The following is a 21,766-nucleotide window of genomic DNA, read 5'->3' as shown; positions in this document are numbered from 1 at the left end:
GCTTTGTTTTCTCAATGACCATTTAAAGGGTCCATGGTCGATGGGTCCAAAATGTGTGTGTTAAAACTGTTAGGCACTGGTTATTTTCGCCTCCCTAATTTTTTAATTTGTCTTAGGAGTTCATTCATGGTACATAAAAATTAGTCCCTAGTAGAATCTGATAATTATATTTTATTTTCAGACAATGTTTGGCCAGTCTGCTGCAGAATATCTTCAAAAAGACACCTTCCGCCATCCTTACCAAAGAACTTCCGGAAATTATGAGAATACTCACCAAAGTTACCGATGGTAAGTAAGTGAAATGCTCTGATTGCATACCTATTTCAGGTCGCTGTAAATCCTGCAATTGTTGATTTTTGCTCGTTTATATTTATTACTGTTATTTTTTCATTTAAAAGCATGCTTTCAGTAGTTTTTCATTTGTCCTCAAACTGGAAAACATCCTGACTCTTTTGTTGATTTATCCGGTTATGTTTGTTTTTATTATCGCAGTTACTGTGTACGTTAGAACTGCATGTAGATATGGAATTTGCCCTGACGCAGATTACTGATTTACATAGTAATCCTATATAGTGAACATCTGTAAGTGCATTCAGTCTATTCGGAATATTTAGGAAACTGAATGAAATGTTCTTTCGCTGCTCTTTTCTAGTTTGAAATCAGGTTAAAGTGGGTATTTGACCACCAGATACGTTTTGAGACAGTAATTGTAAGCTTTCAGTGAGCCAATCGGCCTTATCCGTTGTGAAACAAATTATTATATTTATTGATGACGACCCAAGATTTCCTTATCTTACTACAGGAAAAGCAAATGTGGCCGATCAATGACACATATTATTTGCAGTACGATTCGTGTTGTAGGTAGATGTGTTTTGCAAAGGGCGCCAGGACACCTGTTGTTATCGGCCCGTATCGACAGTTTTTGATCCTCGTTTGGCAAACCGTTCAAAACTTCTTGGAACGCTTTGATCAAATAAAGCCGTTATTTTTGCGATAGCAATGCTATACAGTTTTTGGGGAATTATTGAAATTTTAGTAGTTTTCTGGTATCTGAGAGTTCACTAGCCAATTGCAAATACGTATTTTTGTGTCTCGTCTGCTATAAAAATGTGTTTTGTTACATCTTTAATCACATTTGAACATATTTATTTTCAAACAAGGATAACACCTTATTGCTACTTAATCTACGGGTACTCATCTTTAATATAAAACTTAGGTGCCCTTTAATCATCAAAGTACCTGCGTTAAAGGACAACGGTTTATCCATAAAGAAAATCGGTTTCAGCTTCTCTGAACGAATCTACCTGCTTGCTCAAAATTATTTATAACAATGGTAGGTGACCACCGACTCAACCGTTGAAAGACATTCCTCTGAAGCATGTTTCTAATAAGCAGTTCACATTGTCGCAGTTTATTTCTACAGCTTGGTTGAAACTGGAATTACACACAAACACATTGCCGAATGACTTCAAATCTGTTTAATGTTTCTGCTTAACTTATATGTTTTAATTAGTACCTATATATTTTTGGATCAACTCACTTTCGAGAAAACCTACGCTGATTTTTACCTATTTTGACTGCATAGGTGAAATCACGATATTTATTCATTTATTGTTTTGGCTTTGCTTAAAACAGCAACCGTTGATGCTGTTATCCAAAAAAAATTACGTCAAAAAACGTTTTTTGAATGATTTGTTGGCGCCGGTGCCAAAGGCAAATAAATGACGCCTTCGGGTCGTCATAATGTGAGTAATCGCAGAAAATTGCCGGACTGATTGTTTCAATTATTAAATGTGAAAACCATCGCGTCATATATAGTAGCCGACAGGTTCTTCCGATTCTGATGAATGGACATTTTTACTCAATGAAACAAGGGTATTAACGCGGAGTTTTCTTTTTCATTTTTAATAATGTTTTCGAGGCTGTAACACTCGTCATCATCATGATCAAAATATTTTCCATTTTATTGAAATAAAGGGGCAAGAAATCCATTTTATGTAGGTACACAATACAGTGACCAAAAGTACAGACGCCCATTATTTGAGTTTACATTTGTTAAGTTGTCTTTTCTACTTTATTCATTAGTTAGTAGTCGGGAATGTCTGTCAAGGGTTGGTGTTTCTCGCTGTGAACGCGTCTTAAAGTGAATTTTTCTATTAAGGAAAATATGCTACTTATTTTGTTTTCATTCTTTTTTCAATTGTTCCCTGGGTTATATTCCATCGATTTGTATTTTGCACCTTTCTGTCACCTTGTATACTAGGAAAATAATCGATTAAAGCGAGGGATTCCCTGTTTATACAGGTGGAAATTCTGTCCCCTTTTTCCATCATGTTGGCAATTTTACTACGTAGTAGTAATTCGAACATGCATGAATTAGTGCAGCGTTGACGAGTTGCATTGGAATTCAAAGGATTTTAGCCCAGACAAGCCTGGATATATTTCTTGTTCCCTAAATTCGGTATTTTTCTAAAATGGTTTGTTGCGCAAATGCGACACCTAGATTTCTTGTTAATTTAATTAATAGTTTCACTTGCCTTATTTTTACCCTGCACAATTATTCTTCTCGATCTTTTTGGAAATCTAGGTTGCTTATTGCTTCTAAGATCCTCTTTAAATAAGGGTTCCATTCCTTTGGGAGATTGTTGTTTATTTCTATGTGTTTTGTACTCTGAAAACGTTGCTATGATCATCAGCACTTAGTTTAGTTCTTCAATTAATTACATTTGAATGTGTCTCATTTATTTTATGCTCCTACATATTTCATTTTTGTAAATGTCAATTTTTGGATATTTTTATATTTTTGTTTTGCAATCGAAACTTCGATATTTATTGTTGGCGAACAGCCCTAATTGCTGATGCAGGTTTTATCCAAACTGGGGAGTTTTCTTCGGGCTTTATGCTGCCCTGGAATAGAACTTCTTCCTCTTGTTTAGCATCTCTTCTTTAGCGGTTGCTTTGCTTTCGAGCAACCCAACTCTGAAGATGCGAGCCGGAAGAATTTCCACCACTGCTTAAAATGGGAAGAATACTTCAGTTTCAACTTTGTAATGTTCTTCTGTTATTCAATTTCTTCCTCAATTTTTCGAGCACTATACCTAATATGAAGCCAACAGGCCAGGAACACTAAATGCGACTTTTCCCCAACTCCACCACATTCAAGGTCTAAACTGGGTGTCACTGAATAACCTAATATCTCGCTCTAAATGGTACGATACATCGGATACAGACGACATAGAGATCGTCCTATTTCTGGAGCGCATTGAACCTCCGGCGCTCCGCCGTTTGGCTCACGGTGGCATTTCCGGCGTTGGCAGGAAGTTGGCACACGTGGATCGCGGCCCCCCTGCGAACGCTCTGGATTAGATCGGCATGGTGTGGGTTATTTTCGACTCCCGATGATGAGAAATCTGGGACTTTCCGAGTTTAAATCGTTCCACCACGTGTTTCAGGCAATTCAGGCCTCAGGCGAAGAAAAAGGGGTTTTTAGGAAGGATGAGCGTTGTTCCGGATGTCGGTATCCATGAAGTATCCTAGTGATGACAATATTACGGGGAGAGTCCATTGAGATTGTTTTAAACCAATGTCCGGTTTTATTTGGAAGTCTGTTTGGTGTGGCACATTTGAATATGCTCACGTGAGTTAAAGTGCCTTTTAGCCCCTCACAATATACACGCAAATCCTGCTATCAATTTCGTTTATTAGTCCTCATTTTTGGAACATTTCAAGCATTGCCCGGTTGCGTTGAGCCGGGCAAGAGTGCCCCCTTATCGTGTCGTTTGATAAAAGGAGAGCGGTTTTCAAAGATTTCCGTCCCACTTTCGCCTCCATTTCACGAAGTTTAATAATGGTGTGTAATGCTCATTCGGATTTGCTGTCATCCTGCGCTTTTTACCGTGTACTTTGATTCATTAAGAGTAGCATGGAACATGACAAGGTGCGCCTAATCTCATAAACTCTTCCTCGGATCGTGTGAACCGACGTAGGTGGAGTGTTAAGAAACGTTGCCAGCGGAGTTTTAGCCTCCCTTTTGAAGTTATCGATCGGTCTCAATGTTGCCAAATTTTGTTTCCACTAATGGAAGTCTCCAAATTGGCCATAGAAAATCATCCAGATGTTCATCGCGAACATCAGCCGCTATTCGCGATTTATGTTTGTTCGGCTATCTCTTGTGTGGATTATGCGAAGATTTTATGAACGGGAGTTACAAATGCATCATTAAAAATAGGCGTAGATTTATGCCAATTGCAAGCACTGATTAATCATGTTTGTGTTCAACTATTTTGACTTATGTATTTGTTAAGCATTATTAGGGCTGTTGCATAATCGGCAAAGTCTAAATGATTCCGCGGACAATATGGAGTGGTACGGTGTAAGCCTCATGTATTCTGAGTAATTTGGATCTGTTTATCCTGAGCCATTCGAGAGATATTCATTTTTATGACCGGACACGTTTTCCCCGCCAATTTAACTACACTAGGTATTTTATTTTCGAAGGAAATTTCGGAAAAACTCGCTGTGAGCTACATTTTATTTCAAATTGAAAGCTCTGTTTACTTTCTCTGTGTTCTTTTTTTAACGCGAAATAATTTTATTTTTTGTTTTGTTTCTTGATGGAGAAATAGAAAAGCAATAGCTAATAAACAGCTCTAAGCTTCTAATAAATTTTAAATAGATTTCGTGCAGAAAAGTGACCGGCCATCAAAAATTTAGTACTTCTCGAATGGCTCAAGATACACAGACTTTTAAAGGTCCAAGTTGCTCAGAGAATACGGATTTAAACTATGACCAAGACTATCTGTCACTATTTGTGCTTATCTTATAATTTAAATTATGTCCAAGAATAGCGCTAATTTGATGCAAATCACAGTGATAATCACGCCTGAAATTACTGTTCAAATCGGATTTCCGATTGAGAAAATATAATGATAGTAATTGATATTTTTGAACCCCCTGACTTGTGCAATTATCCAATAATTGTGCACAAGTGCGCGCTGCAAAACGTCAAATTACTCGTTGTCGAGTGACAGTTGAGACTTGTTTATTTATTGGAGTTGATGACATTTATAACATCAAACAATACTTACATCCTTTTTGATCTGTTTCTATTTCGTTAAAAGCTAGCAAAAGTTGATTAGAACAAAACAAATCACAATCAGATGTAGGCAAAGACCAATGTGACACCAATGTCAACAAAACAAGTGTCAAATTACTACGCAACTTGTACTTATAATTATGGCCACCAGGGGGCGTGTGGACTTTTGAACTCGCGAATTGTTGCAATATCAGTTCTGACAGATGAATGAATATCTGACAAATTTTATTAATTTACGAATATTTTTCTAAAAAAACAATTGTCTGATTCCTGGTCTGCACCGCGTCCATAACAATAATGGAAGTTTAGGAACGTTTTCTAGCGAGCCGAAATAACGCGGCCATCCAAAATTGACGGAGCCCTGCCGACCGACCGACATCGTTCTCGACGGGCGACGGCGGCGGCGACGTTGGGCGGTGCTGCGCAAAGTTGAATGAAACGGCGAGTACTACGCTGAACGTTCAACGATCTCGAGACCCCACGCAACGTTGCCACATCTAGGCCGGTTGGCAAAGGTCAATAAATGGGCTTTTTTAGATATATCATTTTTCTTATGTTTTTATACGCCGACGCTTTAAGTTTCCATCTATGTCCCCATAACTCGCTACTGGTCAAACTGGTGAGTTTTACTGATGCAACACTTTTTCGTTGCTCCCACTTATTTGCCTAAAATTCCATGAATTTTGCTTCATTTTTTAAATTTCTTTAGTAGAAAAAAACTATTTGGAAACTGGGTCACTTGCATTTTTCCCCAACAGTAGTTCAGTTTGAGTAGTTGAGAACTGTCACGTCTCGTGATTTGTCAAAACTTGGAGGTTATGTGACATGTCACGAAGGTCCAATGAAAATGAAGGTGAAATGAAAGGTGAAATATACTTATTTTCATAGTCCCATTGATGTTTTTAGAGAAACATTCACATATTGCAACAATTCAAGTATGTCGGCAAATTGGCTTAATTGTACAATGAGCACGTTTGCAATTAAAAGCCCATTCATACGTTATTAGACTCTTTTGTTAAGGAGCTTTTCGGTATATTTGAATCATCTTTGGAAATTTATAGGTCTTGAATTTTGGGCGCCTTGACGCTTGCTTAATTTAATAAATTTTTAATAATTTTGACACTTTAATGACCACAATGACACAATGACCTGTGCTGGTTTCTTAATATACAGTGTTTGAAGTGAGTTTGTTCGCCACACTCTGATGGCGGTGAGGTCTAAAACTCGCAATGGAAGATCATTTTCTTAAGATATTCAAGATTCAACCATTTAATGGTTGCAACGCTTCAGACCGTCCATGGTTAGGACGTACGCGATTTCTAATTCATCTATGTCTCTCTACTATCTTTGTCTCCCTTGAACACGCACTTTTTCTGGTTTACGTAGGTCGATTATTACACATATTTTTTATATCGCTTATTGCGACGTGTTATATTGAAGAGGCATTTGTAAATATGGTAACTTTTTCGCAATTCCGGTGTTGCAATTATTTTTTGAGCGCCAAAAAACACACCTGGTTATGTTACTAAAGGTTTATTGGAATTTGTAACAACTTTAGTATCTACATTCACTTTCTCACATACTATGCGATTTTTTCGAATACCCAAATGCCTGGAAATATTTTCTTTCAACGAAAATCTATTTATATTAGTAGCTATTTGATTAGTTCTTCTCTTGAGGCAGCTGAAAATGTTGACCAGATTACACGGGCGATCGAATTCGCTGGCGCGTTTTGAATATATAATCTGCATCAAAATGTCTAAACGCCGTTTTGATTAATTTTAAACATTTAATTGATATATTTAATTCTAACATCCGTTTTTCCCTACAAACAGTAGATCTTCTCCATGTGAACAGGGCAAAGCAAAAATTTGCCTTTAGTAGCAAAACAGCCTCTGGGGTTTACCTATCTAATTTAAAACCACCCTCAGCCATTTGACCTTTCTATAGGGCGTCCCAAAACAAATGGGAAAATCTTTGTTTGATGTTGTAAAAATTTACGTCATAACGAGAAATTAGTATATTATTTTGCAAAGACGACCAAAGAAAGGATTAAAATTCTTTGATTGACCAACTAAACTAAAATTCTCTAATTGCCTTCTGGCAAACTAATATTGGAAACATCGTGAATTGATAGCAGCCAAATCTCATAAAGGCAGCGTTAATCTGCGGGTTGTCGACACGCTAAGTTTGGTTTTAATTTTTTTATTGCTGATTTCCTGAAGAAAGTGTAAGAGGCAAAGTTTGGATGAACCAAGTATCCTAATTTACCTTTCTTCTAAGTGGTTATGGAGGGTTTTCAAAACTTTAATCGTGAAACATCAAAGGGGTAATTTATTTAGAATTCAATTAATGAAAAGTCGTATTTTCTATTGTCATATTTGCAACACGATAAGGTTAATCAATCGCTTATGGTTAACTAACTAACTTTTATATATTTTCTTTCATTTTTAATTTCTATTTAAAAAAAATTGTAAACAATCGCTCTTGTACGATATTTTTTCAGTTAAATTGACTTGTAATGTCGCCTCTTCGTTTCAAAATCTAACCCAACCGTTTTTATTACTATTATTATTAGCTTGATGCTGTTAGAAAAATTACATATTCTTGTAATTTGACAGTTGACAAAAATTACATTTTTGACTAGCGGTCAAGTAGTTGCGCATTTTAGTCAAAACTGATATTAACGGCAAATTTCGGCTCATTGCAAAATATAGTATAGCACACGTACATGCTTCAAAACGCTGTTCCACCATTAATGTTTTGCAAAAGTCGTCGGTATTTTATAAAACATCGAAGTTAATAAGCATTGAATCTCTTATGCGCCATTTTGAAAAGCCGCAACCAGACAGCGCTCCTTAAATCGTGGTTTGCTGAAATTTTTAGTGAGAAACGCAATCGTGCATGTTGCACCAGTTTAGAAGGCGATAAATTAACTGCTAATTAGCGGTACCTATCGAGCTAGGCCTAGTTGGTTGTTTCATCTTAATATTCAGTATGCAAAATTATTATTCTCGTATTAGCACCTGTTGCGTGGTTAGCCAATTAAAAATTACAATGGCAACCTGTTATCCAATCAGAGTTTACAATCCCCATCGGCACGTGCTCGGATATTGCAACTCCTTTTTAGATGCCTCACGGTCTTGTCGAAAAAGTATTTCATTCATCAATTAGTAGATTATTGGTTTTTATTCGAGATAAGGCAAAAGCATATTGAGTGAAGAGTCGAAATCGGTCTTATTTGCCGGGAAAAATATGAGCATTGATGGCAACGTCGCCCATTTGCCGGCCGGCGCGTCACAGTTACAATAACGCCGCGGCGCGGCAATGCGAAGAAGTGAACCAACAGCATGGTTTGCGAGCGCTTGTGATTTCTTCGCTGCATTTTTAGTGAAAAAAACCACCAGAAACCGTGTGTTTTTAACGAAAAATAGCAGGATTTTGTCGAGAGTAAGATTAGCTTCAATTTTGTGTCAATTTAGTGTGTTTCTTCGAGTTCTACGGCGTAGTTTTGCGTGAAGCATTTCCGGCTAACCTGCAAGAATATTTGGGCCCCGAATCAAAATGGTGGAAATACCGCGTGCTTTCTGCCATTTGCCGCTTTTTCTTTGGATAAATGCCCTCGCCGGTTTACCCGAAGATGTATTTTTCCAACGATTTCACGAAAAGTAGGTTTTGTTCTGAACAATTTTTATAGATATTTTAGGTTTTCGCTCCCAAGTTCCATTCACTTTAACGTCTGATTGTCAAGTAAATATAGGTCTCAGTCTAGAGCCAAATAATATCGATATTTGTCAATTCATGTCCAATAAATATGTGATTTTAATATTTACTTCTTGGTTGCAGATGACTTTCTTCAGGAGAATTTCTTAGAGAAAATTCCAAGTATAGCAGCTGAGGCCCTAGCAAACTCCGACAGAGTAGAAGCACTTAAAGATGTGATTGGAGACTACTTGCTGCCAGTAGTGGTGAGGAATCTAGGATGGTCAGAGACAGGTATCAATCTCGCAGCAAAGGCGGTTTTAGTGGAAATGATGGAAAAAGGCTACGTGACACAATTTCAAGCTGAAGTTAAAGTATGCCCTGCCATTTTAGCCCTCCAAAATCAACTGGACGTTAACACTTCAGCTATTACGGTAAGTTGGCCTAATTCAATTGGGTTTTAAAGACTCGTTCTCTTAGACATTAAGTGATCCAACGCATTCACCATAGCATGCTGTTTCATTGTGAAAGACATGGGTAGTGAGATGTTCATTATTTTTTTTTGTCTCACTACCTTGTCTTTCATGAGGTATCAGCAATTTCCACCACATTTGTTTTTTACTTGACAACCATATTCAACTAAAACAACAGGAAGAGGAGTTACCATTGCCCATCAGAGTTGGACGTTTTAGATGCTTCAATTCTATCACAGCCAGCTTTGATGAGCATTGTTCACTTTGTTGCATCACAACACCATATTCGATGTCGTTGTCTTTGCCCTGTGATCGTCAATTTGGCTGTGAATTCTGGTTTTTAAATATGATATCACAGCCACTTTGATGAGTTAGGTTGCAGACATTTGCATCATTTGCACCACCAGCATTGTTATTTATGTGTCAGTCTAGTGATGGTACCTGGAAACAAGACACAAGGAATTATGGCTTGTGGCAAAATTCTTATTGTGCGTTGAATAACCGAAGACAGTCAATCAATTGAAGAAGTTTTGTCCGAATCCCGTCAATCTGTCTGTGTACCGTGTTATAGTTGGTATCACAGCCATTTTGACGAGTTTTGTGCTTAACACTTAACCAATGACCATCTTTAGCTGATCGAAAAGTCGTGGGATCGTTCGAATAATTGTCAATTAGATGCCTGTGTCGCTCATCAATTGGATGTGAAATGTTGATTTGATACCATATCACAGCCAGCTTTGATGAGCGGTGCAACATTAATTCATTTGCCGATTGTCAAATGGTTTTTAAAAAATTCGTTGGAGATTTTGTTGCATTCTCGCGCTTATCAACTGGATGTGAAATGCATTTATGAAGACATATCACAGCCAGCTTTGATGAGCGTGAGCATACATTTTCGTCTGCATTAACCCAGGTTAAGTGAGTGCTCTATGATTATATTATATTATATTTTTTCCGTTTATAACATTTCTTGCATAAAACAGCTAGTACAATGCGTATACCTTACTTTCAGCTTATGAGCAAGTTTATTCGGCTCTTAGGCAAGGACATCGCCGAAAGGATACTGATGAAGAGATTTATAGAGCTGTGTTCAAGTCATTTATTTTACGTACGAAAGTTAGCTGCTTGGCAGTTTGGTCATTACTGTGCGATTGTGGGATCAAAAGTATATGAAGAAAGTCTGGTAAGCTTATAATTAACTTTTCCATACTTTGATATTTATTCCCTTTTGCACAATGTAATTTGCATGATGAATTGAGACGACGGTCTTCTGACAACATAACTGAAGTTCAATTTAGTCTCTCTGATCCGTTTAACGTTTCGCAATTTGAGATTGGTCAGTTGAAGAAAATCTATTTATTGGTTGTTTTTTGTTACAGTTGCCTTGTTACTTAGCATTATGTGAAGACGATATGTGGACCGTCCGAAAAGCATGTGCTGAAGTTATTACGTTCGTTTCGTGTGTGTGTCCATCAGAACTTCGAAAGTCTCTGCTTGCTCCAGCTTTTGGAAAACTGTTGCGAGATAAATCTAAATGGGTTCGAACCTCTGCCTGCCAAACGTTAGGAGGTTTCATAGCCACGTTTGCCGACCCTCCATCGACAAAAATTGCATACGACATTTCAGGCGATTTGGTTTTAATGAATCTAGAGGGTGACTATTTGTAAGTATTGTCCAATCTAATATAGCCAATCATAATGAATTGTATTTTATAGCATCCAACCACCCTGCAAAGATGGTTTTTCAAACGTGGTCACGATGGAAGAGGCATTTATGGCTAGCTCCACAGAAGATGGTTACTTACATTATTACGATGATTTGGAAAAAGGCGCTTGCAATGAAGTAACAGATTTAGATTCTTCAGAATTGGGAGGAAGGCCAAAGTCATGTGTGAGTAATGGCTGACGAGCTGCAGAAACTTGGACTGACGTCAAAAGCCATATAGATCAAAATCATGTAGAGTTGTTTAATTACGTAGAAATAAAGTGGTTATCACGGTGGTTTTCATTCTAATAACTTCTAACTATTATTGAAGGCATATAACAGCGGCGCATTCGTGGAAGCACTCGTAGCATTCAATGACTTGAAGCTGGATGGATTCACCACTGAAGCTGGATGCTCCAAAGAAAATGGAAATGCAAATTCCAAAATTGAGACTGAAACTAAAAATGAGGTAATATTTTTTACATTACATTCCAAACACGTACAGTTTTACCTCATGGGTGAGATGCTAAATCATCTCATATTACAAGTAAATTGAGTAATATAACGAAAACTACTAACAAAGCTTATTTTTCTTGTTTTAACTGATGCTCTGTTATGTTGATGAGTGCACATCAAGATCATTTTTGTAATCTGGATGATAGTGGAAAAACATTTTTCTTGATTTGTACTTTGCAATTGCCTTGCATGCTAAATCTTCGAATGTTCAATATCACAGCTCGACGGTGACTTGCTTGCGTATAACCAACATAATTATTGGTACATAAGTCCACCTGAACTCGATCTCAACGAACTTGAGCTGACGACTGATGGCGGGGAACAGGGGGATTTGAACGAATCTTCGGAAGATGTTGTGGTAAGTTCAGTTTTGATGGAGTATATGGGGACTCGATTAAGGGCACTTCACTTGATTAATCGTGCTAATTTTTATGGATTTTTCTTCTGTGTTTTAATGTAATGATGTCTTTCATCAGGAATATACTATACATTTCTCATCAGAAATGTTTTGTGGAATTTCATTCAAGCAAAAGTAGTTTTTATTTGAAAACGTCCACTTTTCGCACAGAAGCCATGGTCATATTATCGTTATTAATATCATTGTCCTCTGAAATTCTTGTCATTGGTGTTATTTTTCACTATTCTTCGCTTTACCAGGAGTTGAACTATTAATTAATTGTTATTATTTGGGAAATATGTGCTAATCCAGAAAAAAATACGTTTACATTTTTAATGCAGACAAAAACCGTCAACACGGGACATGGAAAATGAAATAATGTGAACAATTACGTTACACATCCTAGTTAAAATATAAAACAGGGGTTATTAAAAATGAGGGGGGTAAACGTATTTTCGCCCTAGTGTTGAACACTATTTTTTACTCGAATGTAAAAATAACACGAACAATAGCCCCAGTGCCATAAATTAACTTTAATATTCATGAGTTTTGATAAGATTTTTATTACTAGTGACTCAAGTACAGTTTTTCGCTAGTCGCTGTTAGTTGTGTTAGCAAAAGCGGAATTTGTCCTTTGCCAGCACCTAATCAACGAATATAATTTCTTAATTGCATTTTTCCACTTACCTGACTGGGATTTTATGATGACTGTTAAGTACTTAACAGTAAGTACAATGTGGTAGGTCATTTTTGTGAATATTTTGCTTTGCTTTTTGTATGATTTTTTGAAAACAGTTTCTTCAAAGGGCATGGCCAGCATACTGTAAGTAACGATCTATTTAACATTCGACTGCCAAACATATGTTCTTTAAAGCCATTCGAACTACATATTATCTGAATTGGCGATTAATTATTTACTTGGAAGATGTTGCTCTTCTGAAACATGTTTCGATAATCTTTTAAGCGCCGTAAATCGAAATTCCGTAAAGTGTTTGGCGCCAAATTAATTTACACGTGATAAATTTTGTAAATTATCTGGCGTTATGTCATTTCCTGCTGGAAACGTTATCGGCTATGACAATTTATTCAGTTTATTAATAGATGTGATACGTGGAACAAGTCGCAAGTCGGTTACACGTCTTTAACAATAGCTAAACTAACGCTGGTTAAATGTAGGATTTTATTAACCGGGGATTTCGAATCCCCAAGTCACAACTAGAATTTTATTAATGCAAAAATATGTTTGTTCTTTAGAAGATTGAAGCAAGACACGGTGAGTGGGGTCTCGAGGGCAAGATATAAAACTGATAATTATTTTTATACATTAGCAAAACGAGAAAAATATTTTAAATTGCTCTTAAAAGCGCTTGAAAGGCATGGTGGCAATTTCATGCAGGCATATTTTTCTCAAAAAACCCCTTCGAATAAACCAGCTTTGACTTAAATGAGTACTCATTAACTCATACAGTTTCAACTATTTACCATTGTTTTTAGATATGTCATGCTCAAAAATTACCAACTAAGATTGAGTTAGGCAGCGATGAAATTGAGTTGTTGGATGATCGGCCCAACTCAGTGCAACCTTGCAGCGATAATAAGGGTGATAATTTAGATAATATAGGTAAGCCAAAAAAAGTAAGAAATTTATCACACAAAGTTCGGTTTTGATGAACCTATGCACCTGCACAACCTACACAGTGGGCCAAAAATTTCCGCATAGCCTTAAATATTCCCTAATTTTTTACTAACTATTTTCTCAGCCGGTGATCCGACAAATCATAGCTCTGTTCTTGGACAAAATTTAGGTAATAAGATAAGCAAAAAAATTATGTATTAAATGTAATAAGGTGTTGAAATAGTGTCATGTTTTCTTGGTCAAGTTTGAACCTTTCTGCGGGCAGATCGAAAAATTATCATAGCGCAGATCGAAAATTGGCCGATGTTGCTTTATATAAAGCCTTATGTCTGTCATTTGTAACTTTAATCGTCGGTTTATCCTGATTCATTTCAGAGATTCTCCCCGCCAAAGTTATTTAAACTGAAAAATCTCGTGTGTGGAATGGAGTAATACGCAAAGGTTTACAATTAAATTTTGTCTGCACAGCCTTTTCCGAGGAAAATTTGTAATGTCAGTTGATGTGACCGGTCATAAAACTGAATATCTCTGGAATGGCTCAAGGTAAACTGACCAGGCCTAGGTGAATTTTTAGTCTCTGGTCTCTTAAATTTTTAAAATTTTATTTAATTAATTTTAATAGTAAAATAACTAAGGCGACAAAAGCGCCCTCTGAAGTGAATAACTTGAACTAAAAATCGACGAAATCTGTCTCTGAAAAGAATAAGTTGAACTAAAGCCGACCGACAAAAGCGCCCTCTGAAGTGAATAAGTTGAACTAAAGCCGACAAAAGCGCCCTCTGAAGTGAATAAGTCGAACTAAGAAACACGAAAGCTCCYTCTGAAGGGAATAGCCCGAACTAAAATCGACAAAAGCGCCCTCTGAAGTGAATAAGTCGAACTAAAAAAGACGAAAGCTCCCTCTGAAGGGAATACGCCGAACTAAAATCGACAAAAGCGCCTTCTGAAGCGAATATGTCTAACAAAAATTGACAACAGCGCCTGCTGTAGTGAATAKGTCAAACTGAAACAAACGCCAAAAGCCAATTAACAAATGGGATCACCAAAATACTTTTTACAGTTAAAACTYMGGGAATATTTAAGCTATACGGAAATTTTTCGAAGCAGTTTTTGATGATTATAACATACAAAGCGATATCTAATGAAGACAACTTTGTATAAGGCAGACTATGATTGAACCGAGAAGTTGAACTTGTCTTTTCTTCTGAGTACACACTTGTTAAAAACAGGGTTTTTTTTTTCAGTTAGTGATAACGGTAATGTAAGTAGCTCAACAACGAATGAAATAAAAGGACCCACTCAAACAATAGTTCCCCAATACCTGATCGACAGTTTCTTGTCTATGGCAAATCTTAGCGGTCGTCCACATGGAAACGACATGTCTGTTCACTGTGCTTACTCAATGCCGGCCGTTATTTCAACATTAGGACGAGAATATTGGCCTCTTGTTAAAGACACTGTTCGGGCTTTGGCATGTAAAATCTTGAAACGTAAATGCTGTTTTCCGATTTTTTAAATAGCTCTTGTTTTCAGGTCACTTGTCGTATAGGATTCGGCGGTCAGTGGCCAGCAGTTTATGTCCACTTGCGGTAATTTTAGGCTCAGAAATAGCTTCCGAAGACCTGTCCCCGCTATTTGTAGACTTTTTAGCAGACTTGGATGAGGTGGTAAAAGTTTGGCACACACTTGAAACTTACTTTGAATACGAATATTTTGCTTCTTCTAGGTACGGATTGGTGTTTTGAACAATCTGTTTGACTTTCTACACCTGGTCACTCCTCAAAAGCGGGATTCATTTGCCGGAAAACTTGGGATTTTAACGAGAATGAACAGTATATGGAATTGGCGGTTTCTACAAACTTTTGCAGAACAACTAACGCGTTGTGTACATTTGTTTAGTCCTGCCGATGTCGCAAAGTGGCTTGGCTGCATGTATGCTCCGTCGCTGCTTTGCGAGAAGGTGGCAGAGGTTCGACTTGCTGCTATAGTTCTCGTAAGTGGTTTTATATAAAACTATAGTCCGGTTTCCTCGATTCGTATAAGAAAAATCCAATATTTTAAAAAGTTAAACAATTTGCTGTGATGAGTTTTGACGACGGTCTTCTGATAACATATGTGAAGTTAATTTAACGTCCTACTGACAAATACTAAATTCGTTAAGTTAATTGGAATTTAAATGAATAGATGCTGAACTGTTTGTTGTCTCCCGATCATAGGTTTCTGAAGTTCTAAAGCGAACGAACGCGGACCTCACTCTGTCCGCCAAGCTTCTGACTTTACTGTCGAAAAAGTATGCACATGGAACAAAGTGGAGAATGCGACAAACGTTTGTCTTATTATGTACCGAAATTCTAAAGCGAGAAGCTCTTTCGCCTCAAGACTTTGCCTCAGCCGAAACCGGAATGTTGTCCGATCTATTAGAGCTCAGTTGGGACCCTGTCGTAAACATTCGACTAGGCGTTGCTAACTGCATTGTTAAACATCTCATTACTAATGGTAAGTACTAATAGAACCATTCTTTAGCTTGCCGTTGTACATAATAGTGTAGGCCAGCACACTTATTTTTGTAAATGAAGGAGAAAACAAGTCACAATTCTAACTAGAAAAATGTTTGGAAAATTTTTGTCTGTGTGAAAAGAAATGAGAAACACGAAAATCCTCAAACCAACACTAAATATGTTCATAAACTGTACGCTTCTCAACTTCTGCAGGTCAATAGAGTTCAAATCGAACGTAATTCAAATTATTTGTTTTGTGCCATTACGAACTGTAAACTGGAAAACTTGTTTCAGATTATTTCGTGAGTAATCATTTGGACGCGCTGAGCGAGGTCTTGAGACGGTACGAGGCAGATAAGGAGCGAGATGTTCGAATGGCTGTGGTGGATGCCGTCTAGATATTATGTACACTGTTGAATTACAACATTCTTTCTTTTCTATCTCAAGTAAATTGAAATGCGTTTCATTTAATTAGAGGTGTTTTCCCCTCACCACCAATCCTGGATAACCGTTTATGTTGTTTTATACGCTAAGGCGTCTAATTAAGCAGCATTTCAATGATGTAAATAGACGCTTTAGTGTACCTATTTGTACGTATTGTAATTATATAAAAACGTTTTGTTATGAAGTGATTTTCTAAATATGTATTTTAATAATTTTTTTGATGAGAATGAATGTATAAATGTAATTTGATGAATAAACACTCTTTTACTAAAGTATTAGTTTTCCTTCCACCGGTGAACCGCTTTTCGGCTCTCGATTATTTCTCACTAACGACCACTATTTTATGACAATTTTATTGGGCATCGTACAAAACTTAGTCAACATCATTTACTATAAAACCAACCGCTTTATCGCACTATTTACCTGTGTCTTCTTTGAGTCCAACAGTCCTATTTACGACGATCTGGAACCATATAATTTGTGTAAAACTCAACCATGAAAATATAATGTTCTAAAAGCTGAAGAAGCTGAGAATCACGTTTGAAGTTCAGGGTTGTACCGTTATTTATAGAATATATCTTGCTAAATCAACTACGCGTTAGGATTAACCCTTACTCAGAATTACTTAAATTATAATTACTTAATCAGAACTTAGATCACAAAAAGTACGTATTCTTTCTTACCTTGTTTCCGTTCGTGTCCGGGTCTACTGCAAAAAATCCTGTCCTCTCGAACTGGAAATTATCCAAAGCCTTGACGTTTGAGAGAGACTTATCTGCGTAACTTTGCAAAATTGTCAGAGAATCCGGGTTGCAGTCTGATAGGAAACCGTTGGGTACTTCGTTCGGATCTTCCGGATTTTTGTGCTTAAACCTACGAAACATCGGTATATTAAATGGGAATACAACAGATAGAACGTTTCTTACAGTGACGAATAAAGCCGCACTTCTATCTCAATAGGATTGGCCACCCAGTGAATGAAAGCTTTGGGTTTAACTACGGCTTTCTCGGCAGCAGTGCATTGGCAAATCACCTCTGAAATATCTCCCGAATAATTTCTCTTCAAGTCCGTCACTTCTAGTACATAGCCGGCGTGTCTCAAACCTACAGACTGCGCCTTCGTTAGACGCCTATAGCCTTTTTCTCCTTCCTGAAGCAAATTCAAATAATATTAAAAGAGCCAGTATTAAGCATGAATTGTTTACCTCCATAAAATCGCTTCTTTCGATATAAATTACCCTATCGAACGTGACATTATGGCTTCCCAATTCTAGCTTGTTAGGAAAATCTGGCACCGATAGGATTACAGGGGCGGAATTAGGATAATTTTCTATGGTAACTTTGAGTGGATGTAGCACTACCATATGTCTGTAACAAATAAATAACTGCTTCTTATTTCAATCGAACCCCTCCTTTTCGAATGTACCCGACTGGTCAAAAGTTGACACCAATACATGTTGTCTTTTATTTTTTAGTAATAATTTTCCTACATACCGTGGCGCTTCGTTATTGAGATAATCACGAACGAAAGCTTCCAGCATGGATGGGTCTACCGTACTTTGAGCTCCGGTTACGCCCAATTGCGCACAAAAATTATTAATGGCTTCTGATGGATAACCTCTTCGTCTCAGAGCCGTAAGGGTGAACAGTCTTGGATCGTCCCAATCTAAAGTACAAAAGGTCAATTTACATTTAACATGTATCAGAAGCGAACATTACCTTTTACTATTCCCTCGCTAATGAGTTTTGCAATTTTCCTCTTCGAAACGACTGTATAGTTAACATTCAATCGGCCGTATTCCCACTGCACTGGGCAGTAAATGCCTAAAGCGTTGCATAACCAATAGTAACTCGATCTCCTAAAACAAGTAAACATTGTTTTAATATTATGTTTTGAGTGTTATTTTCTCACTTTCGAGGGAAAAAACATTTGGAAATGAAAATACTTAAATTAAGGCAAAGTGCAGCATTTTGCTTTCAATTTGCAACTTTCGTCAAATTCCGATTTCATACGTTTTCCAAAATGTATAACAAAATTTGACAAAACTCAAAAATGTGCAAGTTTCCCCCGATTTAAGCGACCTCGCGTATCTTATGGGTTTCGAGATTCCAATGGAAACATCAATGGACAAATCTTAAAAAAATAAATTGCTACCTCGACTGAAATTCCTTCGTACAGAGAGAATGCGTGATATGTTCGATACTATCACAAAGACAATGGGTATAATCGTAAGTTGGATAGATGCACCACTTATCTCCTGTTCGATGATGGGGCGTAAACCGTACCCTGTAGGCTACCGGATCCAACTTGCCTTCTTCCAGAGTGATTTTCATCCTAAGAGTGGCTTCGCCTTCATCGATTTTCCCATTTTTCATATCCTAGAAGCACCACAACGAATAACTCCCAATCTTTCAACTAGACCCAGTTTATTCACCTCAAATAGTTGCAGGCTCTCTGCTATTGGACGATCCCTCCAGGGCGACGGTTCTGGATTGAACCCCTTCATTTCATCAGCTGTTTGATGACAAACGTACGCTAATCCTTTGCCGATTAGTTTTACAGCCCATTCATAAAGCTGATCGAAATAATCCGACGAGTGGGTTACTTTATACGGTTTGTATCCTTAAGGAAAGCATTGCCATTTTGGGATCAAAGCGTGGCGTTTCATTTACTTACCTAACCAGGTGACAATATCGTGAATGCCCGTAAAGAACTTTTCCTCTTCCTTTTCGGGGTTGGTATCATCGTATCTTAAAAAACACACGCCGTTGTTGGCGGCTGCATACCCAAAGTTGATGTTAATGGCTTTGGCGTGGCCAATATGCAAAATACCATTCGGTTCTGGAGGAAAACGCGTTCTGACCTGGTGAAATAGAACAAAACGAACTTACTTTTCATGTGAACAAGTTTATGCAGATTTTTTCACGTGAGAAAAGTTCAATTACTTTTGTTTGCACACACAAAAAAACATATTTATAAAATTAAATATGCATCATTGCACAGAAAAACTGATTTTGGCATATGGTGCTGAGAGAGATGAGATATTGTTAAATAATTGTCCAATACGATATTGCCGATGGTAAAAACGGTAATTGCTATTTACACCCATTTTCATCCGGTTCATAATGCAAAGTAGGTTTGATGACACCATAAGAGAGAGTTTGTTCGAAATTTAAAGAAGGCAAGAGACACGGACAAGACGTCAACTTACTTTTCCACCTGTGATCTTTAAGTGCTCCGCCAGCAACCTTTCAGTATTATTAGTAACGACATATCCATCGGTTTTAAAATTCTCCCCTGGGGCATGGAAGCTGATTTTCTTCATTACGTCCAAAATTGTTAGGGCTTGAGCTGCTGGCACATCTGCAATTTACAAAAAAATACGATATACAAAACCGCCCATGTAAAGCCGAATTTTTCACAGGATCAGTTTCCTGTGGGTCTAGTTTCTTTTAAATGAATAGTACAAGACATACCTTTAACAACTTCTTTGGTTTCTTTGGGTTTGCATTTTGCCTTTGCATCAGTTTTACTGGGTTTAGAAGCCTTCTTATCTGCCTTTGAAGCCGGGGCTAAATCGGCTTCAGTTTTAGGTCCAAGTATGTCCAGAATTTGAACATCAATCTCATTTTTCACTGCTTTGCCATCTATAGGAAAAAAACTAATTTTCTTGTTTTGGTCAAGGGATTAGGTTTAAACTGTGCCATACCTGCCCATGGCAATTCCTCCCTCACTTTCTGCATCAATGGGCCAGCATTGAATTTGTATCTTTTCTCCATCAATTCACCCTTGAAGGGAATTATATGTTTTTCTACACAAGCCTCCACTTGTTCAGGAGTGACTACTACGCCCACGCCGCAGTATTTTTCTAGCTCATTGGTATCAATTAGATTTATATGGGACAGAGCAAACTCTATGGCTTTATCTACTCTTAGAGTGTTGTCCAGCTTTCTGGACATGATGTATTTTACTAGAATTGGCAGCTGGTGGTGAATTTGGGGTTTTATCTTGGTACCCAAGTGGTAAAGAAGAATACCAATTGGTTCTCCTGGAACTTCATTTTTTATCTGTAAGATAGGAAAATTAATTGTTAACTATGTTATAGACGAACGTAACAGCGTAAATATAAATATACACTACTTGAATTGTAAATGCTTACTTCATTTAAAATAGAAAGAAGGTTTTTGGTAACTGTGGTATTCTTCAACGTTTCTTTGGCCTTTTGCTGGCTTAAGCCCAAGCGCTGAAAGGCCAAAATCGTTTCATCATTAGATGCCATATTGCAGCTTCAACAAGTATGGATTTCTTATTCTTCGCCGGTTTCAAACCTTTCACCTTTTATAATTAGCAAACTGATCAACTTAAACCTTAAATATGATCCCCTCTGACGTAAATAATAATTATATGACAATCAAACGTGGATTTCGTGACGTTTGTTGCTCCCAGCATCTTTATCCCTTTCAGATTTATGGCCCAATCCACGTTGCATCTTTGTTTTTAGAGGGGAGGAGCGTAGGAATATTACCAAAAAAAACCACGAAGAGCGCTTGGCAACGAAACTTCACATGAACCTCACTTAAATTGTCATAACAGATTGTAGGTTATAATTTCTATCTAAATTTGTTTGGGAAAGTTGGAACTTACCCCCTACGGAATGTTTAAACTATTGCGTAGAAGGTCTCAAAAATTAACCCAGTGCGCTTTTAATCAGTACTGTTGCAGTTTCTCGGAAAACGCTGAACTCAAAGACAAATTGGTAGAAACTAGCCCAGAGAAACCCGCAATCAGATTGAAGTCCTTAAACCAGAAAAAACGAACAGAAGTGACCAAAGAAGATTTGGTATGGAGAACACCGTGGCATCAAAAGAACGTAGAATATTACTCTACGCTAAGAACATTTTACACGGTAATCTAGTTGTATACTAAACAGTGCCCCATTTACGAAGGAAACATTACTTCAGGAAGATAACCAGATTAGCCTGCTGAAATGGATACAACAGCCTATCGATTTGAGTCCTGCTTCTATAAAAAACTGGTACAATAGGCTGAAGGAGCAAAGGGAGAAGATTTTGCAGCGCTACATACCAGACAGGCACAGTATATTAGGTAATGTATCTGATAAAAGTAGCTAATTAATACATCTTTATGATATAAAGTCTATATAATATACCGTTGTCGCACTACTGATTTGGGCGATTAAAAGAGAACTGCTTTCAAATCCTTGGCTCGAATATTAGATTATTCCAACTTGTATGCGTCCTCAAGGGCGGATCCAGGGGGGGTCATGGGGGTCACGACCC

The 21,766-nt window shown here is 37.4% G+C and overlaps 3 protein-coding genes across 11 annotated transcripts in view; 2 read left to right on the top strand and 1 right to left on the bottom strand.

The window, feature by feature from the left end:
* LOC109538080 (serine/threonine-protein phosphatase 4 regulatory subunit 1) overlaps positions 1-16,737 on the top strand; it is an 82,998-nt gene extending 66,261 nt beyond the window's left edge. For 4 of the 8 annotated variants that reach the window (XM_019905125.2, XM_019905131.2, XM_019905132.2 and 1 more), the window contains 13 exons: positions 182-288; positions 8,942-9,231; positions 10,283-10,453; positions 10,650-10,933; positions 10,986-11,160; positions 11,306-11,443; positions 11,711-11,848; positions 13,382-13,508; positions 14,768-14,998; positions 15,057-15,190; positions 15,250-15,516; positions 15,740-16,019; positions 16,316-16,737. In XM_019905125.2, coding sequence (XP_019760684.2) covers positions 182-288; positions 8,942-9,231; positions 10,283-10,453; positions 10,650-10,933; positions 10,986-11,160; positions 11,306-11,443; positions 11,711-11,848; positions 13,382-13,508; positions 14,768-14,998; positions 15,057-15,190; positions 15,250-15,516; positions 15,740-16,019; positions 16,316-16,419 — 2,446 coding nt within the window. In that variant the 3' untranslated portion in view covers positions 16,420-16,737. Of the gene's footprint in view, positions 1-181; positions 289-8,401; positions 8,764-8,941; positions 9,232-10,282; positions 10,454-10,649; positions 10,934-10,985; positions 11,161-11,305; positions 11,444-11,710; positions 11,849-13,381; positions 13,509-14,767; positions 14,999-15,056; positions 15,191-15,249; positions 15,517-15,739; positions 16,020-16,315 lie in introns of those variants that run through there. The other 4 variants (XM_019905126.2, XM_019905130.2, XM_019905129.2 and 1 more) reach the window with 4 other exon arrangements.
* Positions 9,298-20,870, bottom strand: LOC109538082 (probable glutamine--tRNA ligase). Of its 2 annotated transcripts, none has more exons than XM_019905135.2 (13): positions 20,626-20,870; positions 20,176-20,533; positions 19,943-20,113; positions 19,678-19,829; positions 19,143-19,329; positions 18,901-19,088; positions 18,621-18,844; positions 18,185-18,324; positions 17,960-18,131; positions 17,671-17,833; positions 17,392-17,615; positions 17,149-17,338; positions 9,298-9,711 (listed from the first exon to the last, which is right to left on the bottom strand). In XM_019905135.2, exons 1-13 carry the CDS (start codon positions 20,743-20,745, stop codon positions 9,694-9,696), a joined length of 2,307 nt encoding a protein of 768 aa, XP_019760694.2. In that variant the 5' UTR covers positions 20,746-20,870; the 3' UTR covers positions 9,298-9,693. The 2 variants fall into 2 exon arrangements, with proteins under 2 accessions (XP_019760694.2, XP_019760692.2); XM_019905133.2 differs by lacking the exon at positions 9,298-9,711 and adding an exon at positions 16,803-16,928.
* Positions 20,871-20,872: 2 nt separating this feature from the next.
* Positions 20,873-21,766, top strand: part of LOC109538084 (distal membrane-arm assembly complex protein 2) — a 2,720-nt gene continuing 1,826 nt past the window's right edge. Inside the window, exons 1-2 of the mRNA XM_019905137.2 lie at positions 20,873-21,372; positions 21,428-21,572. Coding sequence (XP_019760696.2) covers positions 21,121-21,372; positions 21,428-21,572 — 397 coding nt within the window. The 5' untranslated portion in view covers positions 20,873-21,120. The remainder of the gene's footprint in view (positions 21,373-21,427; positions 21,573-21,766) is intronic.

Source organism: Dendroctonus ponderosae, unplaced genomic scaffold (genome assembly GCF_020466585.1).
Source record: "Dendroctonus ponderosae isolate FM_Combo_2020 unplaced genomic scaffold, Dpon_F_20191213v2 Dpon_F_20191213_8, whole genome shotgun sequence".
Lineage (NCBI taxonomy): Eukaryota > Metazoa > Arthropoda > Insecta > Coleoptera > Curculionidae > Dendroctonus > Dendroctonus ponderosae.
The sequence above is the reverse complement of the archived record's forward strand: the minus strand, read 5'-3'. Positions and strand labels throughout refer to the sequence as shown.

Coding starts and splice junctions, on each gene's coding strand:
- LOC109538082 (XM_019905133.2), bottom strand. CDS start 20,745: ATGGCATCTAATGATGAAACGATTTTGGCCTTTCAGCGCTTGGGCTTA. Junction 19,830..19,942: donor AACCAAAGAAGTTGTTAAAG/GTATGTCTTGTA, acceptor TGTAAATTGCAG/ATGTGCCAGCAGCTCAAGCC. Junction 18,325..18,620: donor ACGAAGGAATTTCAGTCGAG/GTAGCAATTTAT, acceptor TACTTGTTTTAG/GAGATCGAGTTACTATTGGT.